Genomic DNA, 24,553 nt, shown 5'->3' with positions numbered 1-24,553 from the left:
TGCCACAGCGCTGCGAAATTTCTCACGGATAACACTAATATGTTGTAGAAAGTCAGCAATACGAAGGTGATGAGAACAGAATGAGTCCACAGAGGAGGTACACAGAAAAAGCAAATTGAGTCCTTCAAATGGTACTATATTTATACAGTCTATTGCCAATTGTCAAAGCAACTTTCGACCAATTACGGATCCAAAGGTTGAAATTGAATTCAGGGAAACACCATTTAGTCTGGTCTACTTCATCATTGCAAAGCATCTGATGTATCCTGCCTCTCTTTGTCTTTTTATGTAATCCATTCATCTTGACAGAACCTCTGTCATTAAGACTGACATTGTCATTATTGATCGTTGCTTTTAAAGCTGAAATGCTCCAGCGACTGAGTGTAACTATACTATAACTATATTTACATTATTATTAAGGTTTGCTCTCAGGTTTGTGTTTTTGTGTTCTTTATTTGTTTCCACAATTCTGAATACATTTTGCTGTTGCAATCTAGGACTGCTGCAGACGCCCAGGACGTGCATGAAGAAAATGTGATGAAAAAAAAAAAAAGAAAAAAAAATGATGGACATGATAATGAGGGTGCATTTGAAGGTAAAATTGAGGAAGTGTCAGAAGTGCATGGTGCATAATAAAGAGAAAGAAGCATTCACAAGGAAGAACCTGAGAAAGAGCACCAAGATGCGACAGAATATTTCCAATCAAAACATGAAATATTTTTTTATTCCACTCAGTGACCCACGGTAGACGTTGACAGCAAAGACAAAGTCAAGTCAAAAGAAGAGAAAATTGTCTGCTGAGGTCTGGAATCCCACTCTTCCCCTCACGTCATTGAGTTTCTGGAGTGCAAAGTTTCGAGCCTCTCCACGGTGACTCAGCTGATCGCACAAGTTTTCAATAGGATTCAGATCTGGAGTGTAAGCGCAGACCAATCCATTTGAGGTAGACCAGTTTCGAACAGTCTCCCTGATGAGCTGTAGCATTGTCGCCCACACAGATGAAATCCAGCCCCCGTTGATCATGTCGTTACACAATCACTGGATGACTAATATTATTCAGCTAGTATGGGCTTGTCACAAAGTGTAGGGCAGTTCCGTACCGACTTTACACACTGTAACACCGCCACCACCAAAAGCTGGTCTGGTGACAGCAGCGGTTGATGCATAGCGCCCTCCTCGACGTCATATGTATAATATCCTTGCCCTCGGCGTGTTCCTTGGCAAAATGCAGCTTGCATAGTGGCCTCTTTCATCTATAACCTCTTCAACTAAAAGAGCGTACATGGGAATTGCTGTTACAATTGTATTATTGATCATGATTTATGTTAGATTTTTCAATTCACTTTCATTGACCACACCCAAGCCTGATTACATCTGGAACAGTCCAATCAAGAAATCATCTAAATAGAAACTTTCTGACAAAATTGTATTCATGTCACTCACCACAAACATCAAGCAGTTGGTTTCCTCCTGGCTCCAAAAGTATGCTTCTGTGTTGCGCCTGAGTTTGGCCTTGTTTGTTATTGCTGACCTTGTGCATTGTGCACCTGATGTACGGACTTATATGCACACAATTATGTGTGTCTATTTACACACTGTCATTTTCGCCTTAGAGACAGAACATCCATCTATTCATTTCCCGATCCGTTTTATCCTCACAAGGGTCACGGGGGGTGCTGAAGCCTATCTCAGCTGTCTTCGGGCAGTAGGCGGGGGAAACCCTGAACCGATAGCCAGCCAATCGCAGGGCACACAGAGACAAACAACCATCCGCGCTCACACGCACACCTCGGGACTATTTAGAGTGTTCAATCAGTCTGCCATGCATGTTTTTGGAATGTGGAAGGAAACCGGAGTACTTGAAGAAAACCCACGCAGGCCCGGGGAGCACATGCAAACTTCACACAGGGAGGCTAGAACCGGGATCGAACCCAAGACCTCTGCACTGTGACACGCTAACCACTCGCACACCGAGCCGCCAAGAGACAGAACATTAAGTAAAAATGTAGAAAACTCACTTAGCGAGTGGTAACATAAGATGCCCGCCGGTGACCTCACTTATTGGAAGCGGAATCGCCACACATAAAAGGACCTCTCTTGCATGACAGAAGTATGTTATTTCAAGAATGACTGAAAATGATGACAAACAGTGACAAAAAAAAAAAAGACAAAAGCAGAAGCCTTTTACAATGCTATCAACAACAAAGCTGCTTTTAAAAGTAAAAAAAGAGCTTTACTTCAGGATTTTTTTTTTGCCACGGTGATTGATGTGCACAAAAAAACCACACAGTGTGATATGTGGCTCTCAGGGCAATGCCAGCAAAAACATATGGTACATCCACGCAGACCTCCGCCAAGGCACAACTACTCTGGGCAGCAAAAGTCTGCTCAATAAAACACTGGCATGAAAGCAGGTTTTCAAAATATTTCTACTAAAAGACAGAAGAAGAGATTCTCCAATCCTGGATAGTGAAAAATTATTATTCTGCTATCTAGAAAAATAATACTGCAAGGCCACTAGTGCTGCCTAAATGAAAATGAAGAAATGGATTTCCCCAATAGTCAGATGTGGAAATTTCATCAAATGGCATCCTTTGCGCGGAGGAATTCATTAGCACATATTACACACACACAGACTTCAATGCTGCCCATGTCGTTCTTGTACACGTCAAGTCAATACGTGTGGCGAGATTGCATATTGGACAATTCTCTTTGGCGCTGAGCAGGTCTTCCACACGTTCCTGAACCTCCTCCCCCATTATGTTTATTATTTCAAGAGCCACATCACATTACCAACAAAATAAAAGCCCTTCTTTACACTCTAATCAGCCAACAAGGCAACAAAAGAAGTCGAAGTAAGTCTGTGACATAACTAACCAGAATAATTAGCTACTGCTGCCAGCCGCAGCAGTCAACCTGCAAATGACTGAAACAGACTTGCACTCTTGTCACCTGTGAGACATTTCACTACTTTTGTTGCGTGCAAACGGAAACTCGCCTTGCCCTTTGGCGCTGACACATCGTCCCAAGCCACTAGCACAACGTCAAGAAATTTGGTGAAACTGGTTGTATCGTCTCCTCTTTCAAACATTATTTATGAATGCTTGTTGGCACAGGGCTGGTTACAAAAACACAGCTCAACTCGGAGCCGGTGAAAATATTTTCTTGTCTTCTATTCAAATTCATGCCACAAATGTTTCATTGTTTGATGTCCTTGACTTAAATGTGAGTTTCACAAGGTTGCGAGCAGAGAGAGGTGGAGGCGTCATCTTCAAAATGACTGATCTGGCCTTCGGGCTCAGTGATCTGCAATTCACACAGGGCAAATGGATCTCTTCTTTCAGATGTCCTCTGTCTTTGCAGCACTTGACTTTTTCTACTTGTGTGACCAATTCCCCCCGTGTCTTCAAGGCCCACACTTTCCGTCTGAAATGGAAAAGGACACAAATGCTCTGCAATTAGGGTCATTGGTTGAATTGACTGCAGGGAGGCTGAATGTCTCATCAATCAGATTCCGGTCCCTGGTCTTTAAGTGAAGCTCCTTTCTATTTTATTTGACATTGAAAGTGGTTTGAAGTGCCTGAAATGACTTCCTTGTACTCTGTATTGTTGATTTTTTTATTTTTTTCCAAGATAGTCTATTAAATTAACTCTGTATCACCTCCAGTAGAGCAAAAGCACAGCGTGAGAGGATGTGGTTTGTTAGTTTTCAGGATTTAATGATTTTCAGAGGGGTGCCACATTCAATTTGAAGTGTTGAGAACACATTCATTCATCCTTTGTTATCATCTGTTGTGAAAGTGCTATATAAATCAGGATGAATTGTATTGTATTGTATCCTCTTGGACACTTGAACTGTCTGAGAAAATCTGTCGCTTAATCATCAAATGTCTGGGGGTGGGGAGTGTCAGAAAATAACAGTTGAAAATTATTTGATGCGACATATTTGAGTAATTCTGTTTCACTAAAAAGTGGATAGCTCTTTTGTTTCGATGCAGGAGGAACTGGGCAGCCATGAAGTTAAGTTTGCATGCAGGTTCATTTCCGCCGATTCATTTATTGCCACACTCGTAGCTCTAAGACCTTTGAATCGAGTTTGGGAAGATGACCAGAGTGGTTGTCATTTTAATCAATGACGATGTATGATATTCATTATTTTTCATCAAATCAAGTTTGCAGTTGCACATGATTTGGGGATGGCCCACAATAGTATATACAAGCAATGCAAGTCGTATTGCCAACTTGAACAATGCAGTGTTTGCTAACTCAATCAAGTTGCGCTTTTTTTTTTGTTTTTGTTTTTTTGAAGAGGCAAGGGTTCCACTTGATGCAGGCAATATGTGGTTCAAATTCATAAGAGACGTGTTTTGAGCTGCACCACCAGACTGTCTAATTTGCAACTAAATGACATTCTGCCATTGTAATAAAAGCCATCTCCTTCTGAAAAGCAAAAGCAGAGGCAGCAGTGAACCACATAAAATGTTACATACTCTTTGACATTAAGGAATTTAGCTTGTATCACGAGCGAGGAAACTAAATAACATTAACGACAGCACAAATTCTGTTTGAAGAATCTTTGTTCCAAACACAATCTGGTCAATAACCGTGCCGGGCTTTATTTATCCCACAAAGATTGCTCAACACTGCTGTTATAGAGATGTGACAGCACCATAGATTTTTGTCGCAGGCCACTTTGGAGTTAAGTCTTCCCTCGGAGGGCCGTTACGACAGTGAAACCGAATAAATGTTTAATCATTACATTGTATTATGACTTGTATACAAAAAAAAAAAAAAAAAAGACTGTTTAGTAGTTTTGATATCAATCAACTATTTGTTTGTTGTGCAATTATTGTCCAAGTGAGTGTAAACTGGGTCACAAAATTAGTTCAAAATCTCACCGTTATTCATTACATATGACAATTTGAGATTTCGGTACAAGGATCATGAAAGTTGACACATATGATTTGCTTTCACGGGCCACATAAAATGACGTGGTGGGCCGGATCTGGCCCCCGAGCCTTGACTTTGACACCTGTGGTGTAAAGCCTCTGTCTTACTGCACGGCTAACAAGTGTAAGTGATTTTGAAGGCAGCGAATGTTAACGTTCATGTTAGAGTTCATCAAGGTTTGTTCAAGGTCGCAAATGTTCGCCAGACGTTACCTGTTTTTAGACTGTATCGAAATACATTATTTTATTTTATTGTTTAAGTAACCCAACCAGCCCTGGAGAAGGACATGAAGTTGAATGCACTATTCAGAAAATGTGCACACTCAAATGTCGCATGGAGACATCTCTGTGCAGAAAAGGACACAGCAATCGGTGTGTGACGGAGGCATTGTGGCTGTTTGTGGCCTAGCGTGGCAACAGACAACTAAAATGGGTCCTCTCATTCAATACAGAATGAGCTACCGACAACTGCTGGTGACTTAAATAAGTCCACTGACGTGATGGATCTATCCCCAGCCCAATTGTTCATGTGTGTGTCGACAAAAATAGAGCTGTCTTTGGTTGTTTTTGCCACTCATGTTTTTATTTCTCAAAGGATGTGTACTGTTACTCTTTTTTATCTATTTATTTTATTTTTTTAACCTATTTATTTATTTATTTATTTTAACAATTAGACTGATGAACTTCTGCTTCAGCTGATAGGACAGTTACGAATGTTCAAATGTTGAAGAAAACATTGCCTCGAAATGTTCTAAAGGTTTTGTTGTTGGAGCAGTTTGGACACCTTGAGGGATCATTCTAAGTAGTCTGTAACTGATGTAATAGGAAATTTAGAAAGCCATGGAACTTGTTGTATTTGACCTTCGAGGTCGGTAGGTACCACGAATATAAATAGTTAAACCGGCAAAAGGACAAAAATCCACCATCAAGCAAGTATACGTAACACGCGTGGGATAAGACGTGTTACACTCTGTATAAAATCCATTCTGACGCAGAATGAAAAGGCTTTCACAGAAGCACTTGTCATCAGTTTTGCACGTCTTTACAAGCATCTTCATTTGCGCTCGCAAGCTCCTGCATTAAAAATTCGACGGAGATTATGGGACCAAACTGGTGTTTTAATGAACTTTTCTCCCCCCGTTGATGGCAATGGGCACGTTAAAAAGTGTTGATGGAACATTTTACATTCATGTATTCAATAAATTAAAACCATTCAGATTATGGTTCAACATAGGGTGCCTCAATGTAATAATTGTTACTCTGCATGAAAAATCATGCATATAATTTCCTTTGCCTTAGCATTTCTTCAAAAGGAGAACAGATCAAAGGTAGCAAATGTTCTCATACACTGTACTTAAGTAAATGTATGGATACTTATGCAAAAGAGACTGCTAAAAATAGAAATACTGATTCAGTTCATCTCTCTACCAAAACAAAAGTTATTATTTATTTGTTTTTGGACTTCTGTACTTGACTCTGAAATATATTTAAGTCCAAAACTAATTTATTTTTGTTTTCTGTCACGTATATACATTATCAATTTTGACTTGGCACAGTGAAGGGGAAAAAAAACCCAAAAGTGTGCACAAAACAGTTTCCTTCTCTTCTTAATTTATATTGTCCTTGTGCTTCGAAGAAAAAGCAAAAACATCACATTCTGCCTATTATTGTTTTGGAGCTAGACTTTTATTTTATGTTTATTGACTTTTATTTTATGCTACCAAAACAACAGTTCCGAGAGCCTTGCTAACACTGGGTTCCGCAGTGTGCGGAGCATGACACAAGACAACGCATTTGCCATGAATTATTCTTCGTAGCCGACGACATCAAACAATTTGATTCTCCAAATCTGTTGCCGTTGTCGTTAATGTCCCTGGTTCCTCCATGTCACTATACCGTCCCCGTTTTTTTTCTGTTCGAAAAGGTCTCAATCACTCAAGAATCAATCCGACTTTGTCTTTCTCCATTTACATTGTGTCATCATCAACCGGGGTCGGGGGAATACTAACATGGCTGTTTTTGCAAAGCAGGGACCAGATTGTAGAGAGATTTGTTTTCGAATATAAAGGGGAAAAAAAAAGTATACATTTGTCCATAAAATAAATACTCTACTCACGTTTAGATAGCGTTTTGTACGGGATTTCATTTGCATTTTGCTCCACTTGACACCATGTAAGAACGTCGGAATACCTTGGAGTTGCCTTTTAAGTGGCGACGGGCATCCGTTTCTCTGAAGAGATAGCCTCTATATTCTTCTCCGTCCTTCTCTGACAATCTTGGAACAGTCATCATCGGGTGAACAATCCCAGGCTTCGTCTGAACAATTCAGCAGACATGATAAGAGACATGGCACTTATTCATAATATAATGATTCTATAATTTAATCTTCAAAAGTGGGGGAGCGGGGGTGTTTCAATTGATAAAACATGGAATGCCTTGTACCTTTTTGGAGTCCATCGGCCTTCTTTTGACACTTGTAGATGGATGCACACTGCTTACAGATGCCTGATGACATAAACATGAAAGAAAATTGCCTGAGAACCTAAACATTAGGGTGAAAACACATATAATGGACTAAATTACCTGTGTTGAGACAGAACATTATGTTTTTGACAAATGAGAAAAAAAAAATATCGACAAAAGTGGACCTCGAAATGCAAGTTTATTGTATGTGGCTTGGAAAGTGGAAATGCAACAACCTAAACATGACCTTTTCAAAATCAGTCTTTTTCGCCACATAGCTTGGTCGCTTATGGCACACCTCAGTGCACATCCATGTCTTTTTTTATTTTTCCTCGGTGTGTTTGTGACGTCCAGCAAAGCTTTTGTTCGCCGTAACACAAGCATTTTGAATGAGGGTAAAAACTGCAGCTGTACTCACATATTTGGTTTCACGTCCCAAAGATTTGGTAGAGTTGCTCTGGAAACACAACAAAGACAAAAGACGCTGAAACAAAATTTACAGCACAACACAATTCGGTTGTCCCCTGCTGAGGAATTGGAAAGAATCGTCCATTTAAAAAAAATACAAAGTAAAAAAAAAAAAAACCAAAAACTTCTCACTCTGTACCACTTCTGCAAAGTGACTGGAAGTGAAAAGGACACAAGGAACAGACAAAAGACTGAATATTCCTGAAATGTAATTGGTTATTAGGTAGGACGTAATCGAGTTTTTTTGACTCTTGAGCAAGTTGTCATTTTCCCTTATTGAAAATCTGCGGGTGATATTAGACTTGTGGAGGATATATGCATGCATGCATGTATTCCAAGAGCGCACATAAGATGGATAACTACCAGGTTTTTCCCCTTTGATCAATAATGAACAGATAGATGGCTTCAACCGCCATCCTGATGATGACACAGTTCAAATTCACTTTTATCTCATTTCATTAGGAAACATTTCTTCAATGCGATGAGTTTTCCGTTTCGTCCCGTTGTTTTGAGTTGAGAATTTCAGTTGTATCGATTTAATGAAAAAAAAAAGAAAAAAATGCCCAAAACTTTCCAAACTACTTATGCATGTACTACCAATGCGCTTCAATGGATATTAATCAATAGATGAATTAATTAATGACATTTTTCCACTCAGTCAGTCTATATTTAGAAGAGTCACCAATTTCTGCTATCTTGACTGTCTTCTGAAGCCAAAGCCGACAATGTGCTCTTCCCTCCTCCTCTTGCTCTCCACTTCCGATAAAGCTGCTGCTGCACCAATATCCATTGCTTTTTTTTTTCATCATGTCCCCTGAAACGATGCTGATAAGCGCCATCTGTATTCTGATGTGAAATCGGTTAAGTGTCAAGATTATAATCTGCACATTTTTGGGTTCACAAGCATTTTGTGCAGGGACCAAAACAGAGTCAGTGATGATGCGGTGATTCATGTAATGAAGCATCACAGACAGTACGAAAAAGAAAAAAAGGAACTCACTGTACCCGCAAACTGACGTCGGTCGCCAACTTCTTTGCCGTTTTGCTCTAAAATGGGGCCAAAAACAAACATTTGTGATGATCAAAGCAGCACCGTGCTATCGATCAAATGATTAAACCGAACCCACTGGTGGATTGGAATTTGCCAAGATCTCATCAATGGCTGCATACAGTTCCTCTGACTCCTGCCGGAGCTGAGCAGGTGAGCACATCTGATAAGCACACAAAAGGAATGATCTTACAGCACAATTACATGTCATGCACGGCATCAATGTTCAGCGATGGGTGTTGTGATAACCTCAGCATGGGTGTCTTCTTCATACCCATCACTCATGATTCCTCTTTTCAAGACGTTCTCTCTCTCCACCTGCTCATCTATTACCTGTGAATCAATGCGAAGCGCAGTGGATGGCTACAGACGGTAATCATTTGCGAGTGATTATACATGAGACTCCCACGTCACTCCTGCATAATTTGCATTCGTGCACTCTGCCATCGCCTGTGTGGCTCGGCTGTATGAGTACACGGCTAAGACATCGCATGGCTGATCAGTCGACAGCATAATGAGGTGCTTTGATAGGAAGACGGTCCGTGTAAGTACCTGCTGATCCAAGAGAACGGTGTTTGTAGGGATTGCGGCAAGTGATTTGTAGCTTGACTTAATCTTGTGAGGCTTCAGTATACAGAGTGGGAAGAACACGAATGAATATGAATTAATTCACAGCTGAACTTCAGGGACATTCATCAGCTTATCTGTCATTGCTCCAGGATACCAATAATAAACCTTTCAGTCATTTGGTCAGACGCCAAATACCGACGTGTGATTGGCGCCAAATAAATATTCTGTGGGCTGCCATTAGCTGAGAATGCCGGTGGAAATGACAAATTGAGGACAGAATGACAATTGGCTCTTAATGGACTCCCAACATAGAGTGGATGGAAAAAGTATACAAATGCCTCATTTTTGTTATAGAAAAATCGGGTCCACCTTTAAACTTAATCAATCTTTTTGAGGAAGGAAAAAAAATACGAACATTTTGTGTGTGCAGAAATGTCTCAATGAGGCCATTCATCTATCCATCCATTTTCTGATCCGCTTATCTCCACAAGGGTCGCAGGCGGTGCTGGAGCCTATCCCAGCCGTCTTCGGGGAGGAGGTGGGGGACACCCTGAACCGGTTGCCAGCCAATCACAGGGCACACAAAGACGAACAACCATCCACGTTCCCACTCATACCTCGGGACAATTTAGAGTGTTCAATTAACCTGCCATGCATGTTTTTGGAATGTGGGAGGAAACCGGAGTACCCGGAGAAAACCCACGCAAACTCCACACAGGGAGGCCGGAGCTGGAATTGAACCCCGTACCTCTGCGTTGTGAGGTCAACGCGCTAACCATTGGACCACTGGGCCGCCCTCCAATGAGGCCAATATAGAATATAATGGACTATAACTCCAAAAAGTACAGTTTGTTTGGAGTAAACACAACATTGCTCATCATCAAAATACTGCTATAGCTAGCATGAAGCAAGAAGGTGGCAGCATTGGGCTTTGGGACTATTTTTCTTGCAAAAAAAAAAAAAAAAAAGTAGTTTGGAATCATCCATAATAGTTCCAAGAAAAAAATGATTTATCCTTCATACTGTAAAAGAACCACGCAGCTTTGGTTCTGAATCTCCAAATCAATGACACAACTATGAAACGTGATTTACAAAAAAAAAAAAAAAAGAACAGAATATGACAAAATGATCTCTCCATACAGTGAGTTTAAACGCTTCCCTCCTGTCTTCATCAGGGTTTTTCAGCATTCACAATCATGACTTCTCTGATTGTAAAAGCAGAATTTGGTCTGTGTTGATCTACCTGCATCGTGGTCTATGCAGCTGGACCCAATGTTTAGACTGACGAGCTCATGTCTGCATATCAAGTGAGCGAAAGCCGAGTCAAAGAACAGCATGTATCCTGGAGCGTGTTCAAGTGGTGCACGTAGCAAACAGAGTGGCTACCTTTCTTTTTTTACTCTCCCTGTCACTGCAGTCTGATATTCCACTCCCCGGCCTCGGGGAGGGCGTGAAGCGTGGGGAGAAGGAAGGGGATGGCGTGAGGTCTCGAAATAGCGTGGCGGGAGAGGGCGTAGGCGTGGGAGAGCTGATGGGCGAGTGCCACCCGGAAAAAGCGACGGGTGCGTCGCGAGACGTCAGGTTATGTGCTTTGGGGAAGCCTTGCGGTGATTTACACCTCCCCGTGGTGAAAGAAGGGAGAGGTGATGTGGCGGTGCTGGCTGAGCAGGAATGTGATTGAGAAGATGAGGGGCTGCTGGGAGAAGGGGATCGCAGTCGATCGGAAAGCCACCGAAGTTTCGACAGGGAAGAATTTGGCTGCAGACTTTTCTCCGTTGTAGAAGTGGCTGCTTGACGCAAAAGTGTAGGAGGAGTCATTGCTTTGTCAAAGTTGTGGTCTCTTTTGCTGCTCAGGTACAGGTGAGCAAAACTGGGCTTCAACTCAGGAGGCTTGAACGCAAAAGGAGGCTGCCGTGGGATTTCATCGTCGTTCGGTGGAACGCGTTTGAGTTTTGAGCATAGTCCTGGTGATGGATCTCTTGGCAGCGCGGTGCTCTCCATCTGCGGCGACGAGATAGCCTGCTCCAACTTCGGCAGACTTCTTGGGCGACTCTCCCTTGAGCACCTTTTAACTGGAGCGTGAGGCCTACTGTGCTCATGAGGCAGCTCAGGTGGGGGCGCCGTAACAGACCTAATAGGCTCCCTGTGAGGAAAGGTTTGACTATCAAAGGTTGTAGATGATGTGAACGGAGACGAAAACTCCAGGGGAATGGAGGCCACGCTGGAAGCTGCTGAGCACGCGTTGCAGAAAGTGAGGGTCACGGGGTTAACCGGCCAGCAGGGGGTGTAAGGCCTCGGGAGAGAAGCAGAGAGAACGGGCAGGCGGCCTTTCCTCAGGATGGCTGTCAAGAGGGAGAGTCTGGTGAGGGGAGGCCGGCGCCGAAGAGGAGGAGACTGCGGGTGGATTGAAGAAGCCAGGCTGTCGCATGATGAAAAGCAGGACTGAGGGATGTGAACCAAACTGGAGCCCGGAGCAAGAGCGTGCTTTCTGATCTGAAACACAGCAGGGGAGAAGACGCCAGAGCGCACCGACGAGCAGGGAGAGACGGTGCGGCTGAGAGAAGAAGGAGAGGCAACAGAGGAAAGCGGCATGGCGGGCCAGCACTTGTCTCTGTCCCAGCCCTCTGAGAGGATGGACTCCCTGGATGAAGACGGCGTGGGGAACACGTGGGCCGACCATGCGGGGCTTGTCGTACGATCCAACCCGGGAGGCTTATTGGGAGAGAAACCCGAGCTAACCTCGACGCGTCCAGAGGAATCGTGACCCCGCTGCTGGGAAAGGCCTTGGTGTTTATTAGCAGTTGTCTCCATGGAGGCAGCGCCACTGTGTTTGGGTGTATTTTCAGACCGGCCACCAAAAGACGTGGAGTTGTGGTAGCGGCTCACTTGGGCTACTGGAGACTGTCGCTGACAAAAAAGTGGATTGACAGATTCTTAGTTTAGGCTGAGAACAACGTTTGGCATTAAATTGGGTCAAAGTTGATTAAAGCATGAATGTTATTTACATTTCATGTCTATAGAAACTATGAGATGACCTCAATTCACATCTTGAGTCTTATAACTCAAATGTCACTCGATATAACTTTTCTTGAAGCTGTGCAAATTACAATGAATGAAAAAATTATATAAATATATATATATATATGGGTTTTTTTTCTAGTTTTTACAACACATTCTTCAGTTGCGGGAGCTCCCTTACCTCATTTGTCTTTATTTCCTTTCCCGCTCCACCCTGTGGTGAATCTTTGATCAAGCTTATCTCCGCTTTTAAAATCTTCCCACCCGACATGGTCTTGCCGCTTGTCCTCTCATAGGAGCCAACCACGCTCTGACAGGGGAAAGGCAGAGAGAATACTGAGAGAGTGAAACATGAGATAAGCCTGAGGTGAAGTTCAGCAATCCCCCTGAGCTTGAGGGAGTGTGCTCAGTGTCAACGCACCACATGTCCCACGCGTGTAATTCACATGGACGCACACATGTCATGCTGACGTGGGGCTAGGACGTCCCCATGGTGCATCAATTAGAGGTTTGCGTAGGTGATTTTGACGCATTTATTAATCACCAAGACCATCTTCATCATTTAATTGTCCGTGTGTTATGAAAATGATCTGTTTACTCTGTTGCACTTTTGTCAATACTGTGATGGCAACTCCATAGTCTAAACATGTATGCATAAACAGCATCCGTACATGAAGGGAGAGAAGTCAAGAGTGAAGGGGGCACCCCGACAACAAAATCTCTTTTGCGCTTGGTTGGTAGGAACCCAGTTTCTAGTCACCCACTTCAAATTCAAAATGTGTTTCCAAAAGTTGTCAAGTCAACACTAGTTTCCAGACAGCTCAGGGTTTATTATTGGTCCTCAAGCGTTTTTATGAAATCCTATAGAAGGTTAAAGTTCATTCAATTTGTTCTGCTGGAGCAAATGTGTTCCGTACTTCAGATTCCATTTCACAACATTAGGAAAGAACAGCACTCAGCAGAGGGCACGGTGGAACCAAAACACCAAGCATTAGTCGATTCCTCTGTCCTGTCACCTAGTATAGAGCAGTACAAAGGAGGACTTGAGCTAAGTGCAGTCAACCCCTGCATATTTGCTTGCTTTGCTATTCAAGAGCTCAACCTAACAAACACTTGAATTATGAAAATTTTTAGGTGAGAGCATCAAGTGTGAGTGACAGACGACACCGCGTTCCAGTTTACGTCCATATTTGGCCTACGTCACGGCCGTAGGAACGGCGCTTGTTCGTAAACTGAGGTGCCACCGTTCACTCAAAATGGCGCATTTCTTTCTAATGTGTTCCGCTGTCAATATAGTTGCAAGAAAATAAGTACATGGTTGCAAAATTAGAACAGTTATTGTAGAGTATTTGTTATGTGTTATGTAGAGTAATTGATGATAATGTTCATTGAAAAGTGCCGGATAAATTACAACAGCTAGCAAAATAACTGAAGAAAAAGCTACAGTTTATACAATACGATACAATACATCTTTATTTAACGAGCGCTTTCACAATGGCTGCAGCTGTAACAAAGTGTTTTATAAAACATTTAATGTAATAAACACAACCCAATTAAGTTAGGGCAGCAGTGTCGCTATCCTTCTTTATTCAGTAAATGAGTTAATCACATCCAATAGACATATGAAGTCACAAATTAAAGAAAGTAGCCTAAACTAGGACGATATGAAGACCTTCTTATATAAAAAGAATATATACAGTATATGGATAAAAATGCAAAATTTTCCCCAGTATGATTATGGGGGATTATTGAACAACAAAAGTGCAAAATAATTATTTTTATGCTCCAGGGAATTCATCTTTTCTAGGATTTTTTTTCTCTTCATTTTGGCCTGCACTGTTTGCCATTTATCATTTCTGACATGGATGCCAACATTCATGCTAAGTGGTCTCCTACATATGGCATGACACGATACCAAGATGACAACCCTCCATTTAATAAACCTTTTTAGACACGCTGTAATGGAGCGCGTGAAAGGCTGGCAATATGACATTTTTATTCTGGGAAAATAATTCACAGATGAGGCAGCTTCGATTAATTATAGCTTGACAGACGGTGTGTCAAAAGCAAAGCCTTTTTAAGGCCCAAAGTGGAACAATACAGATTTATCGTAAGTACAAGTTTATAAACTAAGTGAAATGTCTGATGCACTACCATCCATCCATCCATCCATTTTCTAATCCGCTTATCCTCACTCGGGTCGAGGGCAGTAAGTGGGGGACCCCCTAAACCGGTTGACAAACAACCATCCACGCTCACAATACCACTTAGGGACAATTTGGAGTGTTCTATTAACTTGCCATGCAAGTTTTTGGAATGTGGGAGGAAACCGGTGTACCCAGAGAAAACCCACGCAGGCCCGGGGAGAACATGCAAACTCCACACAGGGAGGCCGGAGCTGGAATCGAACCCTGCACCTCTGTGTTAACCAGTCGCCCAATGTGTCGTGTCACCTGATGCACTACCATAGTCTCAAAATCACAAAGGTCACAAGATATTGCAAAATAAAACAGGTGCAAAACATCACATAATGTAAGTTTAAACGGTCATAATAAGACATTTTTGACTTTTGTATGTTAAGACACGGAACTGCTTTAAATTGTGGACAAAATAATGTCGCCTTCAAAAACAAGCGTTTTCAATGAAGCATGAAAAGCTTGTTTGTTTGTTTTGGGTTTTTTTGTCCTGTCCAAGGTTTTCACTCAATGGCTGCCACTGAGAATGTCATCTGTTAGTGGTCGCCTTTGAGATCAATTTCTGACTTCAGGTAATTCAAAAGGTGACATTTGCTATTTATGTTTCTGGAAAAAAAAAAAAAAAAGGATCACTGAGCATCTTGTGCTGTTCATCACCGTGCGGATTAATATCAGCATTTGACTCATCTAACCACTTTGCATCCTGCCCTCTGGCAGCGTAAAGAGCCACCCACCAGGAATTACTGATGTGTCAGTGTCATATCATATGTGAATGGATGCTTTCCATAAGCCAATCAAATTATTTTTGCTCACTTTACATAGATGTCCAAAAGAAAGAAGAAATGGGTTTGAATTGAAGTCAATTGCTGCAATGTGAAGTGCCAAAGCATTGCGGAGTGCCGTCTCCACGCGCCTCTTACACTGTCGAACTTTAGTCGCATGCTTTGTTTGTTTCTTATTTAAACAAATCATTAGAAGCAACGTGTAACAAAATCACGTTTTTAAAGTCCTTCAGCACAAGCCCCTACTCACTGGTGTGTCCTTCTACCTCATCGCTAGATTCTTTGCTCTTCTCTTCACTTTTCAGCCTTGTTCTTTCTCCAGACTTTGCCAATTGACCTCACGTTTATGGAAACAGTGACCTTCGCTGTACCAAGCACAACACGCAAGCGTGTTGTCAGAAACTCTGTTTTGCCTCACCTTTGACAAACATGCTCTGTCTATTCTGACAACTGAACAAAAGATTCCAGCGATGATAAAATGTCATAAGAACAAAAACTCTTGGAGTTATTGAGTGAGTACCATTGAATTTTTACCAAAAAGCACCATAAAAATTTTTGATATCCATATTTTGAATTTCGATCATTTTGCCATATTTTCATGCATGTCAAAAGTATTTTAAGTTGATTCATTTTGAAATAATGTTTGACACTTTCAATTTATATTTCTATTCCTAAAGTGTTTTAGTCTGTTCATTAAATGTTTACCCTGTTTGGGCCATGACCTAAGGTGTGCTTTGAGTTTTGGTGTCCTGCGGGTTTGAATTTGACACGTCACATACCCCGGTTGCAGGTAGCCTCAGTAAGGGGTGCCGAGCAGCGAGCGAGTGAAGTCAACACCCCACTGAGAAGATCTTTGAAGTCATGTATGCAGCCGGCAAACCGGTGTTGGACATCAGAGGAAATCAGTTTTCCAGAGGCACCATTCGCTGTAGTATTTGGTGTTATACTCGCACCTATTAGCACGTTAAACTCTTGCAGGTCTATCAATACAGCTGGGGGGGGGCATCAGCTGCAAACGATTTGTTTGGCCTTCTCTAATGTTGTTCATTGTTGTGGAGTTTGTAGATTTCCACTGCGCTCGTGTGCTATTGTGTATGATTACTCGAAATATCTCCATTAGTCCAAAATATACAGTACATTTTGGGTTAAAAACCACTCTGAGTTACTAAGTGAACGGATATCTGTGTCCATTCATAAGAATGCTTTGATAGACATGTAGTCAGTACAAGCTGTATCCCACTTCTCACCTGTTCACGCATCTTGAACTGAAAATGGATGAAAAATGGTCATGCCCTTTTTGAAAGTCTCCAGACAGCTTGACGGTCTCTTGGGAAATCATATCGTTGATCCTGCAGAAGACAGGGAGCTCGGGACTAAAGGATGTGATTTAGTCATACTCTCTCATTCTCGTCAAGATTCTGGCAGCGTTTTTTTGAAGGCACTGAAGTCTTTGACGAATCTTGCTCGGGATCCCAATATGAAGTGATTTGCAAGAATCAAGACCACGAGAGACGAGACAAAATATGAACCTGTTCCAGGGAGGGAGAGTGCGGAGCTGAGGTTTACAATACACCTGAGGTGGTGAAGCTAAATCTTGCAGAAGTGTTTGATGTTGGCCTCAAAGTTAAGGGCGACTGGAAAAGAAGTGACTCTTGTTGTGAAGGAGGGCGGGGCTACCCGCTCGCGTTTTCTCTTCTGTTCAGCTCATAAGAAAGTGGTGTGTTCATTCAACTGTTCTTCAAACACGTAGTTACATAATCCCTCTTGTGTGTCGCCATTCACACTGCAAACAGTCGGTGCGGCTAAAGTTGCAATTACACTGGGAGCTGTGTTCATTTCAATGTCAAATATTAATGCGTTGGTTTATTCACTTAATTTCAATGTAAAATATAAATGGGGTGCTTGAATAATTTACAATGGCCTTGCGCCCCACCATTACACACGGAGACCAAAGGTTGAGGAATCGCATCGCAGAGTGCATTTGTTACGCAAAATGGCCTCCAGTGGCTTCACTTCTTGATCAAGTGGCACGGTTAGTCCATTCGTAAATACGTCGGTGCTTCGGTAGGGCATTCATGGGCGTAATCCCTCAATAAGAGTAGCATTTTCGTGCCATACTTTGACCTATATAGAAAATAAATATTCGAGAAGGAACATTAAAGTGTTTTTAGTTGTTGTTTCCAAGATTGGCTGGAAATAACATGCATGATCTTCAAACGAGAAGGAGTCAAATTTATTCCTGAGGTGGTTCAGAATTAAGGGTTGACATTGATGAACGACAACTACTTGCATACGTTTAATCATGATGCACTGGGGGGGTTCCGCAACGATTATAGAGGACAAAAGTCATTTAAAATGTAGTCACTCTCATTCAGTGTTTTCCCGATTTTGGAGGAAAGTGCATTAGTAGCACATTAATATCACGTGAATTAAAGATACTGAATCTTTGTCCCGTTAAAGCCTATTAATAAGTAATGGAGTGTGGGGAAATATATACGATGCAGAAATTACAATGTGCTTGCCATTTGTGATTGTGGCTGCATTTCAGATCTGGATGGTTCATTTGTTGTGTGAGAAGCTTATTCCAGACGTAATTGCAACAATACTACATTCAGTAAAAGATAGTATGTGATACTGATTCATTTGCGAGTTACAAAACCAGATTACCTGGCTTTAAGAATTCATGAATGTCGTTTCCATCTACGCCGGGATGGTGTCATTGTGAAATGATGTCAACCCGCAGCACACAATGTATGTCCATAGTCAAAAACACACTTATGGCTTTACCTGATTTGGTTTCTGATTCGGTCTCTGGCGCTACTTCACTTCAAATGCCTTTTATGGGTAACTTCTGCACCAATGGAAGGAAGACTTCGATGGACCGCCTCGCAAAATCTAAAGAACAGAAAAAGAGAAGTTTATTCATTAAGGTCTGATCATTTCAATTCCAAGCACACAGTTCGAATAAGATCTTTACAAATGATTTCATGAATGATGTATGAGAACTGGTGGGGTTTTTTTTTTTCATTTATATGCATTATTAATCATGATAATGTAAGTATTTGAAACTGTCCATTTACGCTGGTTCTTCCTTACAGTGCTGAGTAAATAATCATCCCTGCTTCTCGAGATTGTTATCATACTCCCGTTGAGCTATTGCCTCCAACACTCGGGCAGTTCAGCGCACTGCGAGTAATTGTGTTGACACGTGAGGTCTATTGAATTACAACGACAGTATTCCTTGAGCAAGTCAACATCTGCAAATTCTCTAGTCTGCATTAATTTAAACTTATTGCACGTGATTTGACAAACAAGTGTAGGACTTGCACGATAACACTTTTTTTTAATACTTAGGCGGGATGGTAATACTATTAAAAAGATCTGGTCAATGACACACCTAATTTGAATTCCCGTAACTCGGTCTAACGATAAATCCTGTAATGTATTAGTGCGGAGATCTTCATGACTGAATTTCATTTCATCACATTCTCATGGCTTAATAAAATTGTGACTATGTCCTGCTTCCCAGTCATGATGTGGAAGGACTTGACCTCAAATCTTTGTGATGAACTAGAAAAAAAGATTGTGAGCTGTGATGTAACCAATGCACGATAGGTGAGGGGACAATTCACACAGAAACATAATGATGTTGTAGACTGACAAAGTGGCGCCAGAGTAGCTCCTCTGTAGCTATTTTTCACAGCCCCACTTTGTTCAGCGGAAAGGTCGGTGCTGTTGAACAGTCTGCGGCTGGATGGATGGCTTGGGGAGCCAACGATGAGAAGAAAGGAGCGTCAGCGCACAGCGCCGATGCGTATGTGGAACTGGGAGTCGCGGCTTGGAATTGAAGCGGATTTACATGGGTCAGGAGATGTGAGCCAATCTCTTTTTTTTTTGTCAATGGATGTTACAGCTTCTTGTTTGCTTTCAAAACTTAGATTGTAGAAGACGTTTGCATATTTTCAGCATGAAGTCCCTGATCCACTGGTGAAAGGACACTTTGATCCTCTCCTCTTTCATCTATAACTGCTTCAAACAATAAAGAGTATGCAGAAAAGTTTGAATGACTGTCTGTGTCTTATGTGTTGTGTTGTATTATCTGTTATTATGTTATTATGACTTCAAGATGGCGCCTCGAGAGTGGCTGCCTTTACAGCAGTTCCTATACTTTTTGTTCTTCTACTTTCTTCCTTTCATAACTTTGCTGCCGTAAATTGGGAATGTCTCCATTGTGAGACGAAAAAAGGTTTTCTTATATAACTGGCTGATGAGAACAAGTGAGTCACAGCTTTGACCTTTTTGACTATTTGCACAATAAAAAGAAATCTATTACAGATGCTAAACAATATATTCTCCATTCATACAAAGATAATAATGTAGTCTTGAACAGTGTTTCTTACTTGGATGGAAGGACGGACAGACAGGCTTTTTGCTGTAGCACTACAAAAACTCAAATTAACCGGAGACAAACTCCGTATGTACTCCTTGGCCAATAAAATGATTTTGACCCGTCGTCGAAGTGGATGATGCCATTATCTTCTTGCCACAACAATCCCCGTCTCAGCTGAAGTCCCAGTGGAAGCTCTGGTATTTAGATGATTCTAAAACACATCTTCAAGAAATTATATTCTCGTTTTCTTTTACAGAAAGACCAACCAACAGCTAATCTAGTGTAAGATTAGGCCTAAAATTGGCACATAATTAAATAGATGACTTGAGCTAGGCTGTTGGGTTGCTGTGACCTTTCTCCTTGCTTGGTCTTCCTTATCTAGGCCACTCTTGGCACATATGCTCGTTGAATCCAGTTAAGACCGTGGAATCACACGTCACAATAAATAGTTAATTGAGAATATGGAGTCATCTGGTAGTTCACGATAGAATAAACTAGCATTTAAGATAAATGAACCAGCAAAAGTTCTCTCAGAACTTTCACTCATTGAGAGTTAAACTGAACCAATGACAGGTATCTTAGCCTCACAACTAAAGTCGTCATAGAGGCAGAGAAAAAAAATCTGGAAAATTTGAATGGTCTGTGACTGACAGGGTATATTACCAGTGTCGTAATTTAATATGGAATTGAAAGTATTATGCCAAAAAGGATTTTTTAATGTTTTTTTTCTCCACAGGGCCAAATTCCTGATGGATGCCCTGCTCTTAACAAATGTAATTTATTCCATTCAGACAAAATGGTCAGAGTGCTCCACAAAAGGAGACATGCTGTGTTTTAAGGATGACTTGAGGCCTATTCAAATTATTATTATTTTTTTGTATTTGTGTTAGCGCTACCCACAGAGAGCACAACTCTCAATATTGCAAATTAATTCTTTAAAAAAAAAAATCATGAATAATGCACTGCTTTTTAGAAGGCTTCCAATGATTATTCAAAAGCTCACTAACTTGGAGCTGAGGGGATTAACACAACAAAGACATATTCAAAAGCTATACAAGTCAAGCTAATAACCATCGACAACAACTTCTCTTCGTCAGAGCGTTGTGTGATGGTCATTATTTGTTTACTTTAGTGTACCACGTAGCTACTTTCTCCAAGTACACAACTCTGAACAGTAATGAAGCACTGATGCGAGTGTAAGTCAAGCTAATAACCATCGACAACAACTTCTCTTTTTGTCAGAGCGTTGTGTGATGACATGGTCAGTATTCGTTTACTTTTGTGTCCCACATAGCTACTTTCTCCACGTACACAACTCTGAACAATAATGAAGCACTGATGCGAGTGTCAATCCAAGTGGCACCACTTGCCACATATTGCTGCTTCAAGTATGTTACACTGTTACATGTCAAGAGAGGAGCAACACTTGCAACATTTTAACTCAAACATCCAAACATGAAAGTTTCTACACATCACACATCGCTTTGGAATGTGCACATGCTTGATCTGACAAACACAATAATACAGGATGTGTTTCAATTCTGTTTCAACCGGCAAGCCATCTCCAGGGAGCTTGTGCACAACCATCAAAGGTCTAAAATTATATTAAAAAAAAATAGTAATAGAAATCTCAATACCTTTTATGTTGAAACCTTTACAGCAATCTGCAGCGAACACATCCACTCTAAGATAGCAAGCTTCAAATATATCAGCTTTGACGGTTTTTATTTCCCCTTCGACTATTCCAAAAACGGAACATGTTCAGAACATCATGAATGAACTCCAACAAAGTTGTTGTTGCAGAGGGTCAAATTGATGCGTATTTATTTTCAGCCCCTCTTTACCAATATGAGCTTTTAAAAATAGATTGGATGGCAGAGCAAAAGAGGATAGAGATCTCTGGCCTTCAGAGATTTTCCAGCAGGGAATGACATCAAATGTTAGCCCGACAACTCACGTTATCCCCAAAGACAGAAATATTCAAGTAGATTAGAAGAGCATGTCTAATTGGTTGTAAATAAAAATCAACAAGCAAATAATAGAACACCATGCTAAAAACGTCTTAAGCGTCCCTCACTCCTCAGTCGTGAAAGCAGAGAAAGTGAATACTGCCAAAGACTCAAGTATTTCCTATTTGTGCAGCAGAGCTCTCTTGGAAGTTTTACTAGTGCCGAGTGTGGCATAGGTCAAGCCGTCCCCATAGATCATGTCCACCCGGAACGCCGGCTCCCCCCGTTGCGTGCCAGAAGCCCCTCAGCTATTGCTTGTGGAATGTCGGGCCTGCTCCAAAGACTAAATACACAACACTTCCATCATTTCCTAAAGCAGACCACCCTCCATGAAACACTTTAAAGGGACACTCATAAATAGTCACCTATACTAGAAAGTGAAAGCTTTAGTGTCAAAGCTATAACATCATTATTAGCATTTAAATATTTGTTGTTGTTTTTGGGAGGTGTTCACAAGAATTGTGTTGGCTTTTATGTAAAAAAAAAAAAAAAAAAAGCTGTCGAAATAGAGGGCGAGGGGGGAGGGGGATAATTTTTGGTGGGTTATTTGCACATTTTATTGAATTCATAATTTTTAAAAATAGTTTTAAATATTTAAATATAGTTTTAAAATCGTTGAAATATTTAGTAATATTTAGTAAATATTTCAGCAACTCAAAATCAAGAAAATTGTTCATGTACATGCCTTTTTAAATTTGATCATGCATAAATCCATCGATCCATTTTCTCATCTGCTTATCCTCGTGAGGGTTGCGGCTGTGCTGGAGCCTGTCCCAGCTGTCTTCAGTCAGTAGATTTAATTTTATCAGTATAAATTCATGACCTTATAAGAATAGAGTTGTAACACTGCAAGGGAAAATGTTAATATTATAGAATATAGTGAAAATATTGTGAGGTGAAAATTCCGCATGATGAAAATGAAGTTGCAATATAAGAAGAAGAAAAAATGAATTTGTAAGAATACGGTCCTAATAGAATGACTTTTTAAAATCATGTTTGACTTAATTTCCTAACTCCTCTTCCTATTTTTCCCCACCAATTTTTCCTTTTTTTTTTTCAATGCGATCCTAATAGACTTACGTCTCTGTGACTAATGTTCATTTTAAGCCTCTCCCTGGAGCACAATGCTCTCGGCAAACGTTTCATCCTGAGATGTTCACGTCAGCTCCTGCTGTGGTTTGTGTTGTACGCCTAATCGCATAAACTGTTGGGTGTGTCTCAGTAAAGTCTTTAATAACAGGCCGAGACGAGCCCTCTCTCCACAGCAGATAGGACGTGCAAAGATAGCACAGCGCCAGCTGCTCTGATAACAGAGCAGCCGCACACCAAGTAATACTCTCCCCTCACACGACACAACAACAAGCTCCGTGGGCCATTTTGCTGACTGTAACTTTCATCAACGACATCAGAGCAAGGGAAATAGAACTAAGGATGGATTTGGATGCCTTTTGAAACTCTAATGCTGTTTACACGAACAACCATTCACACCTGAGGACAAGTTGGAGTTTTTGTTTTCGAGTTTCAGTGAGTGGGGCACAATACATATTGAGGGATTAAAATCAACTAAAACCTTGAGGAAATGCCACAGCTGGGGAGGTGCACGGGAATATTGATGACTATTTGCCAAGTCCTTCTCATCTGGTTAATGTTTTAAATAGTGGAGTGTACTCCGTGCAAATCCTCCTACCTTATTGGAGCTCTTCATCGCCGCATCAGATGCCAAAGGTTCTGCTTGTTGTCAGGCCTCACGTAGCAGGAGAGCAGCTCTCTCGCATGTTTGATGAAAGCAGCATGACCACTTCTCGGCCTCGCCGCTTGGAGTTTGATGTTGGCCGCCCCGCCATGCCGACTTCCTTTTATAGGCGCTTAGTAGACACAAATAGCTGGCAGACAGCAGGCAAAGCTGTATTGCACCGCCAACAATGTTTACGATGGAGGCTGCAAACCACACTGTGTGCTCAAAAGAATTCAGTCTCTGAACTAGTTTACTTTTTAGTTTCCTCAAAGAGACTTGTACCGTATTTCTACAAATTATTTAATATGAAATTGGAAATGGAAAACTGTTGCATGGAAGAGGGTTTTTTATGTTTTATTTTTTACATTGGAAAGTCCAAAATATACCTCTAAAGTCAAACGAACTTCACTTCAAACCATTATCATGCATGATGTCCCAAAGGACTACAGAAAACGATAAACACCGCAAGTGTGTGTGTTTTTTTTTTTGTTTTGTTTTTTTTTTAAGTTCCATGCAGCTCTCAATGTTAATCCAAATGCCGTTATTAGAGTAGCGGAAGCGCATAGAACATATTACTGTAAAGAAAACTTTTGGATTGATTTTCCTGTTAGGAAAGAAGAAAAGTGTGATGCTAATGGTCAACCTGACAATGGTGCTGACCACGAAAGGGTCTGTCTGGCTGATCAATATGAGCAGTTCATTCAAGCAATTCCCACAAAGACAGGCAGCCGCAAGGTATTTCATAGCACATTAATTCCAGAAATACGGACGAAGTGAGTAGTTTTAATTCATTGTCGTTCAATTTAATTAGATTTTAGTTGAGTTACAAACAATTGTCAGATAAGGATTAATTAAAACAAGGCCTGAACATCAAATAGAAGTTTTACGATGGTGATAGGCTCGGGTTTGAAATGACTTACTTCACC

The 24,553-nt window shown here is 41.2% G+C and overlaps 1 protein-coding gene across 4 annotated transcripts; it reads right to left on the bottom strand.

Annotated features, from left to right (window-relative positions):
• Nucleotides 1-2,742: 2,742 nt before the first annotated feature.
• Nucleotides 2,743-23,724, bottom strand: mlip (muscular LMNA-interacting protein). 4 transcript variants are annotated; one of them, XM_019870717.1, is made up of 14 exons: nt 23,580-23,724; nt 18,281-18,388; nt 17,023-17,127; nt 16,741-16,842; nt 12,698-12,826; nt 10,885-12,399; nt 9,481-9,552; nt 9,178-9,261; nt 9,008-9,091; nt 8,886-8,927; nt 7,831-7,869; nt 7,392-7,454; nt 7,140-7,265; nt 2,743-3,426 (listed from the first exon to the last, which is right to left on the bottom strand). In XM_019870717.1, exons 4-14 carry the CDS (start codon nt 16,750-16,752, stop codon nt 3,220-3,222), a joined length of 2,373 nt encoding a protein of 790 aa, XP_019726276.1. In that variant the 5' UTR covers nt 16,753-16,842; nt 17,023-17,127; nt 18,281-18,388; nt 23,580-23,724; the 3' UTR covers nt 2,743-3,219. The 4 variants fall into 4 exon arrangements, with proteins under 4 accessions (XP_019726276.1, XP_019726273.1, XP_019726274.1 ...); XM_019870714.1 differs by having other exon boundaries at nt 10,885-12,405; nt 23,580-23,722; XM_019870715.1 differs by lacking the exon at nt 17,023-17,127 and having other exon boundaries at nt 10,885-12,405; nt 23,580-23,722.
• Nucleotides 23,725-24,553: the final 829 nt, after the last annotated feature.

Source organism: Hippocampus comes, unplaced genomic scaffold (genome assembly GCF_001891065.2).
Source record: "Hippocampus comes isolate QL1 unplaced genomic scaffold, H_comes_QL1_v1.1 scaffold76, whole genome shotgun sequence".
NCBI classification, from domain to species: domain Eukaryota; kingdom Metazoa; phylum Chordata; class Actinopteri; order Syngnathiformes; family Syngnathidae; genus Hippocampus; species Hippocampus comes.
The sequence above is the reverse complement of the archived record's forward strand: the minus strand, read 5'-3'. Positions and strand labels throughout refer to the sequence as shown.

What these genes read in the sequence shown, in the direction of transcription:
- mlip (XM_019870714.1), bottom strand. An exon ending in AAGAAGACACCCATGCTGAG is followed by an intron (nt 9,092 to 9,177) that starts GTTATCACAACA and finishes TGTGCTTATCAG; the next exon opens with ATGTGCTCACCTGCTCAGCT. An exon ending in CGACCGACGTCAGTTTGCGG is followed by an intron (nt 7,870 to 8,885) that starts GTACAGTGAGTT and finishes TTGTGTTTCCAG; the next exon opens with AGCAACTCTACCAAATCTTT.